At 42.8% G+C, this 21,462-nt stretch overlaps 1 protein-coding gene across 1 annotated transcript; it reads right to left on the reverse strand.

Annotated features, from left to right (window-relative positions):
* Positions 1 to 1,029: 1,029 nt before the first annotated feature.
* On the reverse strand, positions 1,030 to 17,205 carry SQLE (squalene epoxidase). Its single transcript, XM_061447734.1, has 11 exons — positions 16,396 to 17,205; positions 14,117 to 14,369; positions 13,667 to 13,847; positions 10,495 to 10,591; positions 6,857 to 6,970; positions 5,177 to 5,348; positions 4,800 to 4,895; positions 4,139 to 4,281; positions 2,932 to 3,028; positions 2,324 to 2,411; positions 1,030 to 1,574 (listed from the first exon to the last, which is right to left on the reverse strand). The coding sequence occupies exons 1-11, from the start codon at positions 16,678 to 16,680 to the stop codon at positions 1,382 to 1,384; spliced, it is 1,719 nt and encodes a 572-aa protein (XP_061303718.1). The 5' UTR covers positions 16,681 to 17,205; the 3' UTR covers positions 1,030 to 1,381.
* Positions 17,206 to 21,462: the final 4,257 nt, after the last annotated feature.

The raw sequence follows: 21,462 nt of genomic DNA on the forward strand, positions 1-21,462 counted from the left end.
ACAGTGTTAATGGTGATAAAAATATCAATCCTTTTGCTTCTGGAAAAGGACATTTGGAATTAACTGCCACATAGATAGAATCAGAATGAAATGCTAAAGAAGCCTCTCCCCAGACTTTTTCCCACAGTCCAACACAAACTGGATGTTTCGATGCAGTTGGTGCAATCTGTTGTTTTCAAGATGTTTCACCAGTACAGAAGCATGTTACTGCTCTCTCAGCACTGCTGCGTGACTGCTCAGCCAGCCAAAACAACAGAGCCACACAGGGATACACAAAGCAATCGTAAGAAAAATGCGTAAGAAAGGTAAAGAAAAATGACAACACACAAGAACAAAGGGAAACGCACTGATAGTGATAACATTGAGAGGAACAGTGACCAACAGTACAAGATACAAGCCCTCCAGTAGCATGCAGTAATTTCTACAGGAAAAAATCCCCAAAACATACTATTAAAAGGACACTTTGTGCTACTTCTCGTAAGTTTTTACAAGTAATATTAAAGGTTACTGTCTCTGACAACAGCCTGGCCTGAATTTGTTTCAGTGGATGCAATCTGTTGCTGTGCTTCAGTCTGTGGCAGTGTTAAGCTTCAGCTGCACACCCTCCCCAGCAAAACCAACCCAAACCCCTCAGGTTTTACAAGGGAGGGACATGGGAGGGACACAGGAGGGAATTATCCAGGTTATTTTCAGTACCTGAGTGCAATGCAGTAGCCACATGACTATGGTTGGATTATTACTCGCTTAAATGAATTCTGGCGTAATGAATGATTTCAGAAGAGCAACATGGCACTTGCAACAGGGACTGCAGTTAAAGGTATGATGACACTGCAAGATCTGAAATCCTTTCCAGTGTCCTTTTAAGTGTCTGCAGACCAGTACCTCAGCTGCAAATGGAAGAGAAGCAAATCCTAATGAAACAACCCAAATCAAGAATGTTACACTATCTCACAGTAAAGAAACAGTCTATAGCACTACTGAAGAGAAGCATGGATAAAGCATGGAAGAAAGAAGGATAATAGCAGCATATGGTTTACCATGTTCACTTCTCAGTTTATTAATATTAGTGGTGCACTCAGCAATGGCAAAAGCAAGGGATGAAATTCTGACAAAACTGGCAATTCTCTACCACATGTCAACACATAATCATGGTCCTTGTAAACAGCTACCTCCTCTCTGGACTGAAATTGCAAAGAAAAGAATATTTACATATAATATATATGTATATACCCACAAAACCAAAATTAAGTCAGATCCTTATCAAGGAAATCGCGTTTTGCAGAGAAGAAAACATAACGCACTATTAAATAGTAGAGCTCCAAAGATTTTGAAGGCATCGTGATTTTCATGTTTTCTTCCTCCAGTCATTTCCCCCTGGACTTTAGTAGACTAAATACTTCATTTCAGAGTAAATAAGTGGAAATATTATCGAGCAACTCCGGTAAAGAATGGCTCCACTATTGACAAACGCTCGAGGCTTCATGATCCAGGACTCTGACTTGAAGCAAAAATAAACAGCATATAATGCTACAGCAAAGAAATGGCCAATCAGCACCATTGGCTTAGGAGATAACCTGTATTGAGAATAAAGAGACAGAACATGTCAATAAACAGTACTGGAAAGCACTGACAGAAATTAAGTTTACAAGGAGAGATCTGCACTCAGGATGACCCTCCCCTCCCCTTCTGATTTAGGCAGCTCTGGTGCTCGCATCTCAACTGAAAAAAACACACTTAGTTGTCTTGGAGCTGCTCCATGCTCTCTGTTCTCCCCACAGTGCAGCCAACACATGCTGCTGCACTCTCCTCATTCCCGGCAGCCTGTGCCTGCCTCCATCAGCCCCCAGGAGATTACTCTCAACAAGCTCTATCACTGACAGTTCCCGTTCCAAAACCAGAGAAACATGCTCAAAGCAGTATGAGTTATTGCACAGTCACTGGTTTCTGAGGGGTCAATCAAAACACCTTGACAGTTCCACCATTCTTTATGCTCTTTCATGGGAGACCTCATCCTTTGCTATTCCCAACTCATCAAGCATGAAACACCTCCACCAGGTCCTCTGCCTCATTCAAACTCCCATGCCACACACATTAACCTCCCTGCAGTTTTTAGTGGCATTTTTTACACAGAAAAACCCAAAACAGAGTCAGCTTTTAAACACATCTTCTAATAAAGCTCCAACCTTTAGTACAATCCTAAAAACATAGGCTCCTGTGGACTTGGACTACTGCCCCTGTGCGGAGCTGACTGACTGGGAGCAGAGCACAGAGGCTCACCACACTCTCCTGTTCACATTAGCCATTTCCAGCACCCTGTACTTACACAGACAGCAATCCAACAGGGCCTGAGACACATTCTCCACCAAGCCTGAAGTAATGGAAACAGGCTTTCTTCAGCTGATGCAAGGAATCTACAAAATAAATTACAATGACTCAACAAATATATTCAACACATACTCAAAACTAACTCAGCATACACAACGGTGATACCAAATCCAAGACTTTTGGTACTTTGGTAGCTGTTCTGTTAAATTTAATTGGATTTTGAGCTAATTTTATTGAAGTAAAGGATATTCTTACAGAGTATCTATAGAATATTCATGAATTAACTGACAAAAGAACAAGTGTTTTCTGCTTGTTTCTTTGTGGGGTTTTTCTTTGGTTTTGCTTTTTGAATGCCAGCTCAAGGCTTGCCTTCACATTGCCAAAACTCAGTTTACGTACCGCTAAAACTAAACCATTAGGCAGAGAATGCAAACTAACTCACTAAATTCCTTCCATGGATATATATTTAATATTTATCAATATACATATAGATATGCAAGAACACATGGACATATGTTCACACACACACACACACACATCCTTTCCTCAGGCAAGTTTATTTACCAAGCTGTAATTAGTCAGGAGCTATCTTTATGTTATATTTACCATCTGTGGCAGCAAAGAGTTCATACAGGGCCTGGGCAAGGACGTTCACTACAAAAGAATGAGACTTTTTTCTTGACCAGTAAAATGTCCTTTTGGCCTGAAAAAGGAAAAACAAAAGATGTAAGTTTTTCTGTCAGTAGACACAGAAGCGCATTCAAAACACTCCCAAGCAGGCAGTAAGAGTCATACTCATGAAAATGTGGAGTGGATCAGTGTGGAATCTACGTCAGTAAGGAATTCTGGAAACTTGTTCAACCAGGCTTTTCTTAGTAAATATAGAAAAGGCAGCACAGAAGGGTGTGCTTCATCTCAGCCTGTAGTGGCTGGTGCACGTCACAAACTTGGAAGTGTTACCTACTTCTTGCTGTTGACGGAGTGGAAGTAGGAAATAACTGTAAGTCCGAGGTGATGCTGAGATCTAGGTATGTGCAGGTGTTCAGGTAAGTCCTGTATTGTCCTAACATTCAGGGTCCCTCTTAAGGGCTTCTCAATTCTCACTTTCAAAATCCTTTACTTGTCATCTATAGCTATTCTAGCTGTAATTTAGCCAAGACAACATAAAATCATAGAATGGTTTGGGCTGGAAGGACCTTATCCTCCAGTTCCAACCCCCTGCCTAACCTGATTAAAAGCAGTGAAGAAATAAACAAGAAATCTTATTATTTACTTAGCAGAATTCTGGGTCAAAATCTCACAATAAAAACAAACCTGGCATCAACACTGATGGTGCTGATTGCTGGGAAAGAAGGATGTTCCCTAACTTCCTACTGCAAGATTAATGCAGCAGGCAAAAGGCCAGTGGAGCATGGAGATGTGCCTGGAAAAAACCTGGTCCACATGCTCACTACTCCCTACTCCTACAACAGTAATGGCCCAACCCCACCCATTTACCATCAACCTATGTTACAAGCACATTATTAACAGGGGCAGATAAGGTTATACTAGCAAAGTGGGCTCACTACACACAGCACGCATGACAGCACAACATGACAGATCAGCAAGCAGTGTTGATTCTGCCTTTTGCCACACAGCCACAGCACTCCCAAGACCACAACTCTGTTCCCTCGTGAACGCCTCATGTAGGTTTTAATACCCAAAACTTTGAAGACTGCTGTGCCTTGCTAAAAACTTACACATGTCCCCAAGCTGCACAGAACTTAGAAAAGAGTCATCAAACTGCAGTAAAAGCTGCAAAATAAAGCTTCACCTGAAGAATGTCAGAGTCTTCATAAAGGTCTGGAATATCCTGGAGCAAACTCTTCCATATTTTAATATCATTTAAAATAACACTCATTCCTCCACCAGTTAGAGGGTGTCTTATATTATATGCATCTCCTAAAAGCAGAACACCTGCGTGGAAGAGAAAAATTCATGGGATACTGCATGACCAAACCCTTTATTTTTTTCTAATCAAACTTACTAAGAATTTATTCCCATCTATAAAATGGGAGGAAGGGGAGGAAGGGAAGGAATGAAGGATTTAATTTAAACAGGCTTAAAAAGGCTTAAACATGAACAAACTCAGTATTTCTCCCCTACAGGTTATGTGTGCGATTCAAAGAACACACACACTTTTTAAGGTAATTTCTTTCCATTTTTAATCAAGTTTTCCTTAAAAAGACCAAGCTTGTATCAGCTTGAGCAACTGAGTGATTTAAACTTAAAAATCAAGCAAGCCCCAATTTGAAGTCGTGTCAATATAAACGTCCCACTTGCACTCTGCCCAGGGTATACAGTTTAAAACTTATCTCTCACAGAAGAATCGACAGTTGTATCGAACACCAAATATACATCTATGGCAACAAAGCCCAATGTCCCCAGAGAAGTCCATAATGCCTTTTCCCCTCCTTTTATTCCACAACACACACCTTTTTTGTTTACAGCTGACGGGGGCAGGAAGCTGGCCGGCATCGTCCTTAAGCGATCGGTCTGAACTGCTACTAAGAATGGCTCCTTTAAGTGATCTGCAATAAATATTTCAGTTACACAACTTGAGAGTGTCAAATCATGTTCACACAGCCCATTTTAACCTCTTCTTAGAGAGATAATCCTTCTGAATTGCTAGTCTCACAGATGTGAGCTAAACAAACTGCTGTGGGGTGTGGAATCAAAGAAGGGTGAATGGGAACTGAATCAGTAACTGTGCACATGGAAAAAGGCCTCACAGTTCAATGGATTCAGTGAGATGGGCCCTTCTGGCACATGTAACAGTGACAGTTCTGGATGGAAATCTTCCTGCACTTACCAGGTAGCTGTGGATGAATGTTCTCAATCATGTATTCCTTTAAATTCTTTGGCATTTCCCCCCGAATATCAACAAGGACCCGAGTCTCAGTTGAAGAAATCTGATAGATAAGCACTGGACTGGTTTTAGCTAGAACAAGTTCAGCATAATTGGCTTTAAACTGTGGTGCATCCTTGAAGAGAAAAGAAGGGGAAGAGACCTTGAGACTGATTAATGAAAGGATATTCAACTTTAGAAATTCAAAATCATTTTAAGTACTCTGAAATAAAATCCCATATCACAGTGTGTTATTTACCTCTATGAACAAGTATTTTCAGAAAAGGAAGTTCTTAACTTCAGTGTAGTTACAATTCTTTTCACAACACATTTTAATTTTTACTCAAAAATACATTGTTATCCATTTCACTTGAACACCTCACTAATATTTAAGACATGCCATTGAAAGCCTGTAATGTAATCACTGTAGTGAGTTTTGGCAAGAGGATGTTCTCTTTTCATAAAGAAAGTGCTGGGAGGGAAAGAAATGCACTGTATTTCTGTATGTATGTATTGTCTCTGTATGCAACTATATGGAGATACCAACTGAGGAAGAATCACAGGGTCTTATCTAACCAGGTCTTACATAGGTTTCCAAAAGTAGAGAAACAGGAGGTCCTTGGGCAGTGGCAACTGGCTTCGGGACCCAAAAAGTGCTAAAGTTCCTCCAAGTCAGTGTTCCCAGTCCAGTGAAAATGCTGTGGTTTGCTTTCTTCTCCCTTCATTCTTTTTGCTGTTAATATTATAGTCAATGCAGCAGCCACAAAAGGCAAGACCCAGCCAGCATTTCTACCTGGGTTCTCCGACCACTCAGCTACCAACCTAGATTCCCACTTTCTCTCTTGAAGTATATAGATCCTGAAGGTATGTATGTACCTGTTTACAAGGCACCCCACCTTCAGGCAAAAGCATGGTTTGGGGATTCTTCTGGAGTATAAAACATGAGTGGTTTGACCCGTAACTGCCAGGATGATCTAAAACTCCAGATCTCAGCTCCCTGAACAAGTGTCATGAGTACTGTGAGAAACAAGTGTCACCAGCTCAGCTACCAATAAGTCAACACAAAAACCAGTCAAAGCACTTATAGCCACAGAAATTATCTTACAAATTGGGTTCCAGCTTTAAAATGGTGTCCTCTTCTAATCCAGAAATTCTATGCTAATAGCACATATAGCACTACCTTATACAAGATGCTGAAACTATTCTTCAAGGAAAAAGAATATCTGTGAACAGGTTCAGTATGCCCAGGGCTCAGTTAAAACTTCCTGTGTTGAATCCTAACCAGTTTCTTTTAAACCCTCTCTCATTCAACTATATGCTTAACACTGTGCTCCACTCTTTAAACCAGAAATCTAACTTTTAAAGTTTCTTAGAAGTGTTTTAAGAGTCAAAAATCTGATCTGTAACTGTACAAGTTAACTGGGTATGCATCAATAACGTAAGAGTTAAAACATGGACTAAAATATCCAAGCAGTCCTCAAAGGGACACAAAAACTGATAGAAAAGCTGGTTAAGTACCTAAAAGCATAGTTCTAATTGATTCTTTCGGAAAAGATGCTGAACAACAACATACTCAGTGAAATTCAGACCCACATTAAGAAGCAGTAGTACACTGGCTTACATAGTATTATATATAAACGTTACCTTTAAAATGCAACCAACAAAATGGGATGAAACAGTAACTTTGTTGGAGACCAAGTGTTTTCTAAACTTGGAGAAAAGTCCATCAGCAACAACAGTGAGTGGTGCATGAAGTTCCTGCAGCATGAGGTAAAAAAAGATAGGACATTTTCAATTTTGCTTCAGAACAGTGGGAAACAAATCACAAGCTCCCATTTGCAATTGTGCATTACATGTTCTACAAACAATAAATAGGTAAGAGGATCACAGAAGGTATTTATACTTTATGTATTTCTGCCTTCCTCATATTCATGCTTCTCACAGAATCATAGCATAGTTAGGGTTGGAAAGGACCTTAAGATCATCTAGTTCCAACCCCCCTGCCATGGGCAGGGACACCTCACACTAAACCATGTCACCCAAGGCTCTGTCCAACCTGGCCTTGAACACTGCCAGGGATGGAGCATTCACGACTTCCTTGGGCAACCCATTCCAGTGCCTCACCACCCTCACAGTAAAGAATTTCTTCTTTATATCCAATCTAAACTTCCCCTGTTGAAGTTTGAACCCATCACCCCTTGTCCTATCACTGCAGTCCCTGATGAAATGTCCCTCTCCAGCATCCTTGCATGCCCCCTATGAGGTCTCCATGCAGCCTTCTCTTCTACTACTTTCTCAGCCTATGTTCATATGGGAGGTGCTCCAGTCCCCTGATCATCCTCGTGGCCCTCCTCTGGACTTGTTCCCACAGTTCCAAGTCCTTTTTATGTTGAGGACACCAGAACTGCACATAATACTCCGAGGTCTCACGAAAGCAATCCTTAACCCTATTTCCTCTAAAAGATCTAAGAATATACTTTGGCTTTTTCAGACATGTCTTCAGATCCCATAGTCACGGCACTATGTAGGAGCTTGGATCAAAAATAGACAAGGAAGTAGAGTAATTGCTGCCTTCAGCATATAGAAGAAAAAAAAACCAAGACAAGCTTTTAAATTAAAGAGCTATGTGAAAGCAACTAAACAAAACCAAAGAGCTACAAACTGAAAGGCAGTAAGCATAGCAAAATCTTTACAAGAGCAAGCAGTGAACCCTCAGCAGTTCCTGGCATACTTGGGAACTATAGGAACAAATAGTGCACAGAGACAAAATACAAAATAGAACGCGAGTAAACTGATGAGGTTCAGCCTGAGTGTAGGCACATTCCTAATATTTACCACACACTCTTCTCTAACATATGCAAATTATTCCAATTACTCACATACCTTTTTAAGCAATCTATGTATGGTAACATAACAACACCATTATACTATCATTATTCTAGAAATAATTTAGAGGTAGATGTTTCCTTCTACCTACAGCTTTCTCAATGTCAGTATATTCAGTGATGTAACTGCAGACAATGATAGATTGAGCATTGGTCCTTGGCCAGGACCAACTGAGCATTGGTCCTTGGCCTTCAACAGTCCACACATTTGGCACGAGCAGGAAAGCTTTCAGAAAGTAGCAAGGTAAAAAAGCCTTAGTAGTCCCAGAAAACATTTTACTATTGGATGGAAGCATCTGGTGGGCTAGTATGTGAGTGGGTTCCTCTATAAGCAGTTCTCTCCTGCTTAGGAATGGATCAGCCACTTATGTCACACAGTCCTTACATCTTTTACTGTGTTATGGGACATTGGACAAAATCAGAGGAGAGCAAAGCTGAGGAAAATAATACAGGCTTATGGTTTCTGAGCTTATCGAAGTGAGCTCCTGAGTAGAGTTAACAAATCCTCTTTCCTATACATTCCTGTCTCAGAATACTGCAAGCTCTAATTCTTCCTGCAGTTAAAGCAAAGTCACCTCCACATAAGGGTTCCCTGGTGTCTCATCATCTGAACATTCATGCTAGTTTTTCCACAGTCAACACACTAAGACTTTATTCAGTTGCCTGGTTTTGATAAAGTTGACTTGGAGCATACTGGCTAATTTGAACCTCACTGAAGAGAGTAAAAGTCTCACAGGTAATATGGTAGACAACAGGGATGAAGATAACAGAAAAACACAGTAACAGGATAGATCAGACTGCTTTCTTTATGAAAGGGGGCTAAGGAATGCAAACAGGCTTTGGGTTTCGGTTTGGGTTCCCCAAGTTGTTTCCCAGCTGTAAAAAGTCACAAATACAGTTAAGAATAAATGTTTAGTGGAAATTTCTTTCTCTAAAGTCAAAGGAGATTGAGGCCACCAAACGAAACAGCTCTTTCCAGTCACAGAACCTCAGCATAAACATGAATTTGTTTATCCCCATTATACACACAGGAAACTCAGAGCCTTAACAACATCCAGGCTCTCAGGACAGATGCAGGCTAAAACACTGATCACCCTGCTGCTGGTCAAGTAAGTCACACTTAAAATTACAATAACAACATCTGTACATGTGTAAAGCTTAAATATCAATCTCAAAACAAAATATGCACTATCTCCCTTTACCCTCAAACAAAACCAAATCAAACCCGCTTCTACACTGCTGGATGATAAAGCCGATTGGATTTGGGGGAAAACCAAACAACCAACCACTCCATCCTCCAAAATCTCCTCCTCTCAAACTCCCTCTTTCTAGTACCCATATGATTCAATAGCTTATTCTACTAGAGAGGACGTCTTTATATGTTTTACTCATTTTACATAACATGTAAGACAGACCAAGGAACAGGACTTGGAACTCCTCCGTTCTCCAGCTACCTCAAGCAGGTCAAGGACAGTGCTTCCACTCAGCTCTCTTAAAACTTACTTCTTACAGCACTTTGCCATCAAGTGGGCTGAAATGCTATTTGCCTGAGGAGGCTCTAAAACCAACCAGCTTTCTTACATCCGGGGCAAGTACTTTTAAAAGGCTCTCTTACATACTATTTTATACCACTGTTTCCATGTCTAAATGGCCTAAAGATGCTCAGAGCAGGAACTTCCAACTCCTCAGGAACTTTCTTAATCTTGTATGGAGGGCAACACCCTGGCTACATGACTTTAGGCAGCAAAGGAATTTTGAAGTCAACAAAGGAGATTACAAACTTGGCTCTTCTAGAGAACAGGCATTATATCCAGCACTTCAGCATATTGTTTCTACCCAGACTGGTCTTTCCTAAACTTTTAATTAGGAGTTGACACAGTTTGATAGCAGTTTAGCACTGGTTGAGGCAAAGAATATTCATCAAATCAGTGATGCAATTAAAATAGGCCAGAATTCTGTGATCCAAGAAATTACTGGACAAAGCTCTCTCTCTGAATAGGCACCTATCTTATTTTCAGATAACTTAGCTGTGGTATCTGCATCCACATCCAGATGGTGGAAGTATATGCGGAAGTGTAAATCATTACACACAGGCAAAGCACAAATCTTAATATATTGCGTTTTCCACTAGTAACTCTCAAATGATTGTAAACTCCAGATATATGAATATTGAAATAATGAACTGAATTCTCCAGACACACTAAATATAAAAGCTGCACACGAAGTTATAACAAGAATTCCCATAGGCTGGCACTGTATGTCTCTTTATTAATGCTTTCACTTGCTTGATAACGCCATTATTTCTGCGCCAGTGCTCCAAAATAAAGCTTATATGTATGAACCAACCCTTGATTTTCTCAACAGTTTATCAAAGATTGTAACACAGAACTGTCCTACCTTGGTATCTCCAGTTTCTTTGTCCTTGTACTGAACACCCACAACACAGTCATCTTCCTCAAGCAATTCTACCACAGTCCCCTCAATGAATTTTGCACTGAAACAGAACAGAGGGTTTAAAACAGAATGGAAGATTAATGCTGCCAGCATTTCAAGGCACTAGACAAAGGAGAACCAGATTTTCACTAATCCTGTCCCTGCCAAAACAAACCACTTGCTTCAATTTTACAAAGATGCGTTCTTGACCACTTTCAGAAGCCACATTAAAAACCAAAAGGGCTTGGCATTAATTTCAGTTCAACACTACCATTTGGTTTGAGACTTGAGAATAGTCTAAAAACTGTTGCACTTATCTTAAACAGCAAACCACTTAGCAGAATCCCCAGTTGTGCTTCGGGTACTCCATGGCCATGTAAGAGCTGCAGAGAGGAGTGTGACACCTACTAATGGTCAGAAACCAGGCAGCTGACCAAGACATCCCTGCTCAAGATGGGAAATGCTGACAGTGCAGGTGAGACCTGACTGAAAACAGAATTCAGGAGCAAGATCTGAAACAGCAATTCTACACTAACATGTACACAAAGATAATGGTACCTAATTTCCAGAGTAGTCCACAATAAACTAACCTGTTTAGGATACGGTCATCTCGTTTTTCACTTCAGGAACTCAGCATATTCCTGTATTTTCTTTCCCCTATTTTCTTGCTATTCATACTTTTCCAGTTCTGCTAATGCTTATGTTCACAGTTTGAACTGAGTATCCCTTATGTCCACCTCCCAAACAGAGCTATTTGGGGTAAACAAGTTAAATCCCTGTACACTTATATCCCCCGTTGGGTCCGAGCTGTTAAACCTGATCCCAGAAGTTCAGACTTAGCAGCTCAACACAGACACTCTCTTCCTCACAAATATTTGCATATCCAGATAGAATTCCACAACTTGGAGAAATTAGCTAAAGGTCTACATGAGAATTCAACAGCTTGGTATTTTGGGCTCTTGGAGGGAACATGAGCAATTGAATTCAAGTCTTTTCTACATGTTAGCCAGCACAGAAATTTCTGAGCTTAATTTGCGAGGCAACAGGCAGGTTGGCTGGATCAAAACATGAATGGTTACGTGTTAGCACACTGACCGAAACTTCACCAGCAAGGGAGGGCAGCAACATGTCACGTTAATAGCACGTGAATCAGAGTTCAGCGGATCCCATCGGCTTTAAATTCCTTTTATAGCTGTCAATTCAGATATCCAAGTGAGTACTCACTTCTTTTTCTGGTTCTCACCCACTATAAAAGTGATTAACTGATGAGGCCCTTCCTCCTTCCTCTGCAAAAGTCATTTTACTCAGCTGAAATAAATTCATATTGTCTACCACTTATAAAGAGGATATATTGATAAGTAATAATAAATATATAATTATCCCCTATATTTTCACAAGCTTTAAGATGAAAAACAAAGTTTCCTGGAACTATTAAAGAGTTCTTGATCTCTCCCACACCTTAATCGAGAAGTAGTTTGCTAACATTAAACTGAAAGCAGGCATACACAAAGTGAACATAACATGGTGTGGGAAAAGGGGACAGAATTGAATTCAAGTCACAAACATTAGGTTTTGTGAGTTTCTGCTTCAGAGACTGCATACAGCCACAGGAGTTTCCCCTCCCTGTAGGCTGAGCAAAAAAAGTGCCCAAATTCCACTGAACTTGAAGCCTCAACAAGAAGCTTTGATACCTGAAGGGTCCCCAGTAAAAGAAAGACAAAGACCTGATCGAGTCCAGAAGAGGCCATGAAGATGATCAGAACAGCTGAAGCACCTCTCCTATAGAGACAGGCTGAGAGAACTGGGGTTGTTCAGCCTGGAGAAGAGAAGGCTCCAGGGAGACCTTGGCGCAGCCTTCCTGTACCTAAAGGGGCCTAGAAGAAATCTGGAGAGAGGCTTTTTACAAGGCACGTAGTGACAGGACAACAAGAATGGCTTTAAACTGAAAGAGATTTAGATTAGATACTACGAATAAGTTCTTCTCTGTGAGGGTGCTGAAGCACTGGCACAGGTTGCCCAGAGAAGCTGTGGCTGCCCCATCCCTGGCAGTGTTCAAGGCCAGGCTGGACAGGCCTTTGAGCAACCTGGTCTAGTGGAAGGTGTGCCTGCCCGTGGCAGGGGGTTGGAACCAGATGACCTTTAAGATCCCTTCCAACCCAAAGCATTCTATGAAACGTGGTTGTGGCTGCTGTATTTTAGTGCTACTTTTAACAATTCATATGATACAATAGCTATGACAGGAGAACGCAATTTCCTATTCAGAAGAGACATGTATGGTAAAAAGATGATAACACCACATTTCCCTTGTAACTGTTATTCAGGGAAATAAAGACAATACAAAAAAACACCCCACAGAAAATAGCACCTAGAATCTATTGCTTCAATAAAAGATTTCTTATTATCTCCTGTATAAAAGATGAATCAGTTAAAGAGTAAATACCAAACACTAACTTTTAGTTCCTCAGGAAGAGGAGGTGTCTTCAAGATTGTCAAAAACAGAATAACTAGAATGAGCTACTTTCATTTAGTGCTCCTGTCTAGTTAGTAGTTTGACATCCTGTTATCAGTAAAAGCAGAACAACATGCAAATGTCTAAGAAGTTCAATTTCTGGCATCATAGATAACACCAGTGAAAGAAATGTATGTCCCTGCTCATTGCAGGAGGGTTGGACTGGCCACCCTTTAAAGGTCCTTTCTAACCCAAACCATTCTATAATTGTAAGAATACCACAGATTTGCCACTTGTTTCTTGACCAAGGAAGCTCTGCACATGGCATACTGATAAGAGGTCTCTACTCCTGGTAAAGTACCAAACCCAACGATCAGTAGAAGAGAACTGACCCTTTAGCCTTGAACTGTCCTCTCACATGGATGGGCCAGTATCTTGCCTACTACTTAAAACCTATACTCCTGTAGATTAACTTGTCCCAAAAGGTAATGTATGATGTATATGAAACTCATGAACGTTACCTACAGAAAACAGAACAAGCAACTACAGCTGTTCCATTCTCTCAGTCTTGTTCATTGCAGCCCTCTATGTTGGGATAGAGGGAAGTGGTTAAGGAATCTCACAGATGCTGGGAACAGTGGTTCTGAACCTCTAGATCCCAACTGAGCTGTTCAGAAGGTGACTCACTTGGGCTCTGCCATAGCTGCCCTTCGGAGACCCATGATGAACTGGCCATGATGAAAAGCTCTTCCACTGGCCACATGCCCATCCTCAGATGTTGGATACGGAATTTCAACCTCCAACTTGCTCTCTATGTCATGAATTATGTAACCATTTACAGTTTGTGCGTCAATACCTTCTACTGCATCTGCAAAATAGAAACCAACAGATGAGTCAAAAGAAGTTTTTAAGAAAGCTTAAATATGTATTAAAAGTATTTCTTTATCTACAGTCCAATTTTCTTAATCAAAACACACACTGAAGAATTAATCTTTTCAAAATGCCACATTAGAAATATATAAGCAATTTTAATTCAAATATTAGGCACAGATCATATATTTGTTCATTTTCCCAGTAGGCATGCTTCCTCTAAAACTATTGCATTACAGATATACTCAGAGTCTTAAATGCACTCACCTTCAAGACCCAGGTCTCTAAGTGCTTTAAAACCTCCAGGTTGCAACAATTCTCCAACTATCCTGTCAGGTTCTTTCAGATCCCTCTCTATAACAGTCACCTTTCTTCCATCCCTCGAGAGCACCGTGGCCAAGGAAGAACCCAGGACGCCTGATCCCACAATGATAATTTCTGGGTTGTATTGGGGTGATAACGTTGTATTTGTAGCTGTCTCTGTCAGATACACATCTGAGAAGTTTATGTCTCTTTTACCCTTTAGAAAACAAAGCCAACAAAGTTACATGTACCATAACCTTGCCAGAGAGCTGACTTTGGTCTAGTTTTATTTTGACCTGGGGGACTGAGAGCACAGTGGTAGTTGGATAGCATCTTCCAATTCAGTTGTACTCGACAACGCAACAAAACCACAACAAGCAGAGAGAAGAAAAAACAACACCCTTCCTACCCCCCAAAAAAAATCAAGATACTTGCTTAAACTTGCCTTGCTGCTCAAAGACACTAACTCTCAGAGACACTGAAAGTAAAGTTCCTATGAAAAGCAGTAAGCCAAAGCTGTCCCGTATTCTTGGTCTATAAAGTAACATACACCAATGCCTTCATACCAGTGAGCCACTACCACATGGAGTGTGCCTCGGGACTTTGGAAGGAAACAGATTCCCTGGAAAATGCATTTCTCTTTAATTTTACTGTAAGTGAACCTACCTACCGAAGTAACAGCTTATAATAATACCCAGCATGGAAAACTGTTAGCAGAAGCAGATACCTGGGAAATGTTATGAAGAAGGGGTCCTGAAATGAAAATTCATCAGTCAAAAGTACAGGGAAAATTACCATTCTCCTACATTTAAAGCTGTTAAGAATTGACACAGATCAGATTAGGTATCAGTTAACATATAAACTGGTACCTAAAGATCAACTGTGTTACAGGAACTTCCTACAGCATCTAATAATACACTTCAATGTGAAAAAAAAAAAGTTGTAAGGGCAATTCCAGTGCAAACCAGCAAGTCATTTCTACAGCTGTGGGAATAAAGAATAGAGTCCAACTGACTCTTTCACAAATGCCTCAGCACTGCAGTGCTGAAAGTGGTAAAATATGATTGCATCAGTGAAACAAATGCCCAGAACAACAGAATTAATAGTGACACAGTGTCATGTTTGTATCTACAAAGCAACAAGGGAGTGAAAAACTGAATTCAGATAATACAAGAAACTGGGGTAAAGTCAGGCTTTAACAGAAAAACAACATAAAAATCCAGAACCTCTGACTTGCAGCCAAAAATGGTTTCAAGCTCTTTTGTGCAAGGGGTCAGTGCTCAGCTGGAAATGCCTGAAGTGCATAGGGAAAGTGCTGAGCCACAGAAGTACCGAACATGCATATCCAGTCGGTAGTCCTCAGTGGCAGGACTCCAGCTAAGCTCCACTGCCTCGCAGCAAGTCTCATGCTGAGCTCCATGGAACAGACCAACTATCTGAGCTCAGGTTGTGCAGCTAAGCAATAGCTTAGATATAATTTCCAAATAACTCTACCTGCAGTTGTCTGGACAAATGTGTTTATCTATAAATATTAGGAAGCTGATCAGAGAGCCACAAAATAGCTGATGTTGGAAAGGACCTCCGGAGGTTATCTGGTCCAAAGCAGGGTCAGAGCAGATGGGCCTGGACTGTTTGCAGCTGGGTTTTGAACACCTCCATGGACGGAGACTCCAGCACTCCTCTGGGCGATCTGTTCATGGGCTCAGCCACCCTCACAGGAAGAAAAAAGTGCTCCCTGATGCTCAGAGCAATCCTCCTGTGTTTCAGTCTGTGCCCATTGCTTCTTGTCCCATCACCAAGCACTGGATCTTCAGAGATCCCAGTTCCATCTTCTTTGCACCCACTCTTCAGGTATTTATACACTTCGATGAGATTCCCCCCGAGCCTTTTTTTCTCCAGGCTGAACAATCGCAGCTCTCTGAGCCTTTCCTTTTCCTCCAATCCTTCATCTCTACAACAGATTGGCAGCTGAAGATATTCTGCTAGTATATTAACTCTTCACTACAAATCTTTCTTTAAACACATTTGATTTGACTCTGTAACTCCATACCACTTAAATAATTTCACTCTTCTGCCATCCAAAATGAACACAAAACACAAAAAATCAAGACATCCAGCATCTAAAGACAAACCCTCTCCAATCCTTTCTCAGCTCCTTTCCCTCACCAGTGTAGAAAGTTAGAGGCCAGAGGGAACAGCAGGAAGATATTGCACCCCACATACGCGACATGCATTGAACCTACCTTTCTGGATTTGGGTTGTTCAACCTGTTGAGATCCTGGGGTGGGTTTGGCCCAGAAGAAGCCAACAAGTGGTAAAGTTGCAAGAACATCAGAGAGCATCCCCAGGTGGGTCTTTTGCTGCTGCTGCTGCTTGGGCCCCCTGAAGCGGTACCTGTACGACAGCAGCAAGCCCAGGGAGAAAAACACTAACACGGAGAGAAGCACCTCCTTGTTAGCATAAGTCATGAGGTCTCCACACTTTTTATACACATAGATGAAGGAGGCGATACCCAGAAAGGTCCACATCGTGAGGGCACTACTTGCTGCTCCTAGACGCTTCTTCCAAAGCTTTCCTGTTGATGGATACTGTCCAAAACGGGGTTTTGTGCAAAGAACCGAAAAAAATATGCATATAAATGCAAAGACTTCCTTTGCGATGAAAGGGAGGGAGGGAAATCCCAACGAGGAAGCAAGTAACAAACTGCACCTCGCTGGGCTGTATCAGGAACCCCTCTGAGGCTTCCGAAAGGAGGGTTCCGACGCTTCCGAAAGCGCGATAAAGAAATCAATTTAAACCGTCTTCTTAGGAACCACCGAGCTCCGCGCCGCGCCTTAAGGAAACACTCGACACCACTCGCGATGCTCCCGGATCTGGAGCTCGGCCCACACCGCCTCCCCGATCACCCCTCCGCCGTGCGCAGCCCGCCGGGACCGATGCTCCCCCGCTGGCGGCGACGCAGCCTGAGCCTTCCCGACTGGGGAGCGGAGAGATGCGGCGGCGCTGAGGGAAGGAGGGGCGGCCCCGACCAGTGACACGCCCAGGCGGGTGGCTCAGGCTCACAGCCCGGAGGGGGCGCGGCTGGCGGTCCACCTGCTCGCCTCAGGGTCCCCCTTACGGCCGCCTCACAGGGCAAGGATGCGGCGCTATTGCTGCTGCCGCCTCCTCCCGCCCACCCGGCAGCGCCCCACAGCGAGCACCTCACAGCGCGGGAGGGGTGGGGGGCTCATCAGGGGCGGGGCTATGCTAATGAGTAGCAGCCTCCACCTCCTTGTACGTACCGCGCGCCCCGTGCCTCAGCGGCGTGTGGCCAATCAGCGCTGCTATGCCGAGATGGCGCTATGGCCAGGCTCCCAATCAGGGCGGGGGGTAGGCGGGGCTTGCGCACGCCGGGCTCCTAGGGCGATGTGACGATGGGGAGGGCGGGGTGGGGGGCCGGGGTTGTCATGGCCACGCTGTGGGGCTCGTACCGCCGGGGGTACCGGGGTACACGGGGTGTCCCGTGCTCGGCCCGCCGCGGACGGGAGGCCGAGGGCGAACGGCTCAGATGGCGAGGGGGAGGCAGCGTGGGTGCCTGCGCTGGTCAGTCCTGAGGGATGGCACCGTCCTGCTGCAGCCTGAGGGGGGTTTAGGCCGCTTTCCGAGAGAAAGGCGTGAGGGTGCGGCTGCAGGACAGCCAGAGGGGCAGGATGGGCCCAGAAATGCAAAAGCTGTGGAAGAAGAGGTTAAATAAAGACCTTCTGGGTGGGAAGGAGAATTCGGAGGTTTGCTCCTGGGGTGATTTGTACGGCTGGACCAAACAAACAGAGCAATCTGTTTTCAGCTTTGAGCTCCTCAGGGGGACACATCTACCAGAGAGGGACCTTCCTCAGGCTATGTACTTGTCGCAGCACAAAACAGATCTCTAGTGCAGTATTAGGATGATTAAAAATGATGAAGCTATGAAACAAGTCAGAACCTCACTCGAGGCAGAACTGGTAAAAGAATGAGCAAAACCTGTCGTGCCAGTGGAGCAAAAGGAGATGAGACTTGCAGTGTTAAAATGGACTCGATTTCAAATAGGGGAAAAAACTTTTGGTGGTTTCTCATGCAGTAAAATGGAGTCTGAAAACTATTTGGTAGACCGGAGTGAATGTGAGGTGAGAACAGGAGACAGTGGGAAAAGGGGCTTTGGTTTATTCATCAGATCATAGACTCATAGAAAAAACTAGTTTGGAAAAGACCTTTTAAGATCCTGAAGTCCAACCATTACCCCAGGACTGCCAAGACCACCACTAAACCATGTCACTGAGGGCCTCATCTACATAGTTTGTGAACGCTTCCAGGGATGGTGATTCCACTACTGCCTTGGGCAGCCTGTGCCAACGCCTGAGCGCACTCACTGTGAAGAAGTTTTTTCTTATATCCAGCTTAAACCTCCCCTTGTGCAGCTTGAGGCCATTTCCTCCTATCACTTGTTACTGGGAGAAGAAACTGACCCCCACCTCACTCCATTCTCCTTTCAGGCAGTTGTAGAGAGCAGTAAGGTCTCCTCTGAGCCTTCCCTTCTCCAGAATAAACAACCCCAGCTCCCTCATCCATTCCTCATCAGACATCTGTTCCAGACGCTTCACCAGCTTTGTTGCCCTTCTCTGGACCTGCTCCAGCAACTCAATATATCTCTTGTAGTGAGTCAGTTCAGGCTGGAAGTAAAGATCCTGTGATGTAAAAGAGATTAAGCCCAGGCTTTTCTATATGGTAAAGACACGGGTCTCATCCAAGAATGATGGTTATTCTTTCAGTGATGAAATGAATTCAGGTGTAGCAGAGACATCCATAATTATTGGCATCTACCTGTAATAACACATTCACAGCAGGAGCTGCTTTTCTCCAGTTTGCAGGAGCTGCTTTTCTCCAGTTTGCACTAGGGTTATTACAGCTGCCAGCAACTTTTTATATTCAAACCACTTGAGGCTGAACATCTTAAATACATCTGCACTTGATTTCTTATGTACAGTGAATTAATGTTCTTTGTACTTACTAAAAATGCCTTTTTTATGGACTGAGCTCCATAGTTCATATGGACACAGTCCACAGTCAGTATGTTGTATGACCAAATTAAACCATGTGTAACCTTTCTGGGCATTTCATGCTAGAGACCAAGCACAAGAAGAACTATAGTCTTCAAGTTACTGAAACCAACAGAAACCTGCTGAAGACTAAGAAATGTCAGTTGACATGTATGAATCAACAACTAATACCAGAGCAATGCAAGTGCAAAGTCAGAACTGTACCAAGGACCAGAACAAGCTGAAGTGGCTAACAGAAAGAAGAATGTATTTTAAGAAAACAGACTGAAGCATAATTATGTGAATAAAGATAATAGTATGATGATTTTAAGATAAAAGTTCACCTTCCACTTTACTGCAAACTACCCAAACCCTATCTCCACCCCCTGTGGATCCTGCTTTATGCAGCTGTAAGGTTGTGTCGACTCGGAGACAGCATAGAAGTGGAACTCGCTACAGAACATCAACTTTCTGTCTTGTGCAGGTCACCCTGACCCAGAGCAGAGGGAGTAATACGTGGCTGCTGCAGGAAGGACTGAGTGTCGGTGATTCTAATTACAGCTGCAGGCTGTAATTAGATCTTATTAGATGACCAATAAAACTGCACGCTTGTTCTCCTTCCACCCCAAGAAATCACCTTCTGTTGATGAAATACTCATGCAAAATGTCTGTCAGGATTATGTGATTTGTGAGTCATTTTTCTTGGTAGTTCTATTGAGAGTGGTTAGTACTGGGAATTGAAGCAATTACAGGATTCTGGGTTTGAGAGCAGCACTCACAGATGCATCTGTTCGAGCTCAGATGTTACCAGAACATTTCTGTATTTCCAGCCAAGACAACAGAAGTGGCTCTCCACTACCTGTTCATTTACTCTCACTGTCCTGGCAACAGTGAAGAGCTCAACGTATTTGCATTTCTCTGTTGGCGTAAGAGCTATCTTTTGTTGCTTACTTTACTGTAAATGAGAAGGGATTGCTGTGGAGAATGATTTTTTTGCTGTGGCCTTACTTTCCAGCTTTACAAAACAATCTGTTTTTCTCTGGTTTGCATTTATGTGCGTTCTTGAATTTTGTTAAGGATCTTCTTTGCAGAATAAGAAACATCCAGCTTCACTTGTAAAGCACTGTCAAGATGACTACTATGAAACATCTTCTCATAGAATCATAGAGTGGTTTGGATTGGAAGGGACCTTCAAGATCATTTAGTTCCAGCCCCTCTGCTGCAGTCAGGGACATCTTCCACTAGACCACATTTATGTTGCTTAAAGCCCCATCCAACCTGTCCTTGGACAATGCCAGGGATGGGGCATCCTCACCTTCCTTTGGCAGCCTGTTCCAATGTCTCAACACCATCGTGGTAAAGAATTTCTTCCTAATAATCTAATCTGAATCTCCCTTCTTTCAGTTTAAAGCTGTTCCCCTTGACCTGTTCCTACAGGCCCTTGTTAAAAGTCCGTCTACAGCTTTCTTGCAGTTCCTCTTTAGGCACTGGAAGCTACTCTAAGGTCTCCCTGGAGCCTTCTCTTCTCCAGGCTGAACAACCCCAGCCCTTTTAATGATTTAAATCTGACAGTAGCAGATATGAACAGGCTGAAGAAAGAATTTCTAAAATTCCATAACAACTGCACAATGAGGAAGGGCACCAGAGAAGAGTTTGGAGTTGAGCGGACTTTGATCTTAGCCCTTCTCCAGAAGCAGCTTCACTCAGCAAAATGCTGACAAGCAGCAGCTGGTAGGGCAGTGATGTGATGATGGAATAACCAGAAATGGTTGGCTGAACTCCAGGGTATACAAAATAAATCACTTGGTGAAGACTCTGCCAATCGTGCAGAAGTAGGTGTCACATGTGTGCCACCTTAAGAGGCAGACCCATAAAACACAAGAGATGCCCCCAGTTCATAGTAACGACTATCCTGGCAGCATGTGCATCAGGACCAGTATATATAAGGAGGAAATTCTTTCCTGTTAGGGTGGTGAGGCACTGGAATAGGTTGCCCTGGGAGGTTGTGAATGCTCCATCCCTGGCAGTGTTCAAGACCAGGTTGGACAAGGCTTTGGGTGATACGGTTTAGTGTGAGGTGTCCCTGGCCATGGCAGGGGGGTTGGAACTGGATGATCTTAAGGTCCTTTCCAACCCTAACTATTCTGTGATTCTATCTGAGGTATCAGACCTATTGGTTACATACCACATAACTGACCAGCATGTACTGCATGAATGACCCTTGCTGTCCATGGACAGCACCAACTGAAACATCAGTGTGTT

This window comes from Pezoporus flaviventris, unplaced genomic scaffold (assembly GCF_033815535.1).
Source record: "Pezoporus flaviventris isolate CSIRO_AGI_PZ_B2104156 unplaced genomic scaffold, CSIRO_AGI_Pfla_v1 ptg000007l, whole genome shotgun sequence".
Classification (NCBI taxonomy): Eukaryota; Metazoa; Chordata; class Aves; order Psittaciformes; family Psittacidae; genus Pezoporus; species Pezoporus flaviventris.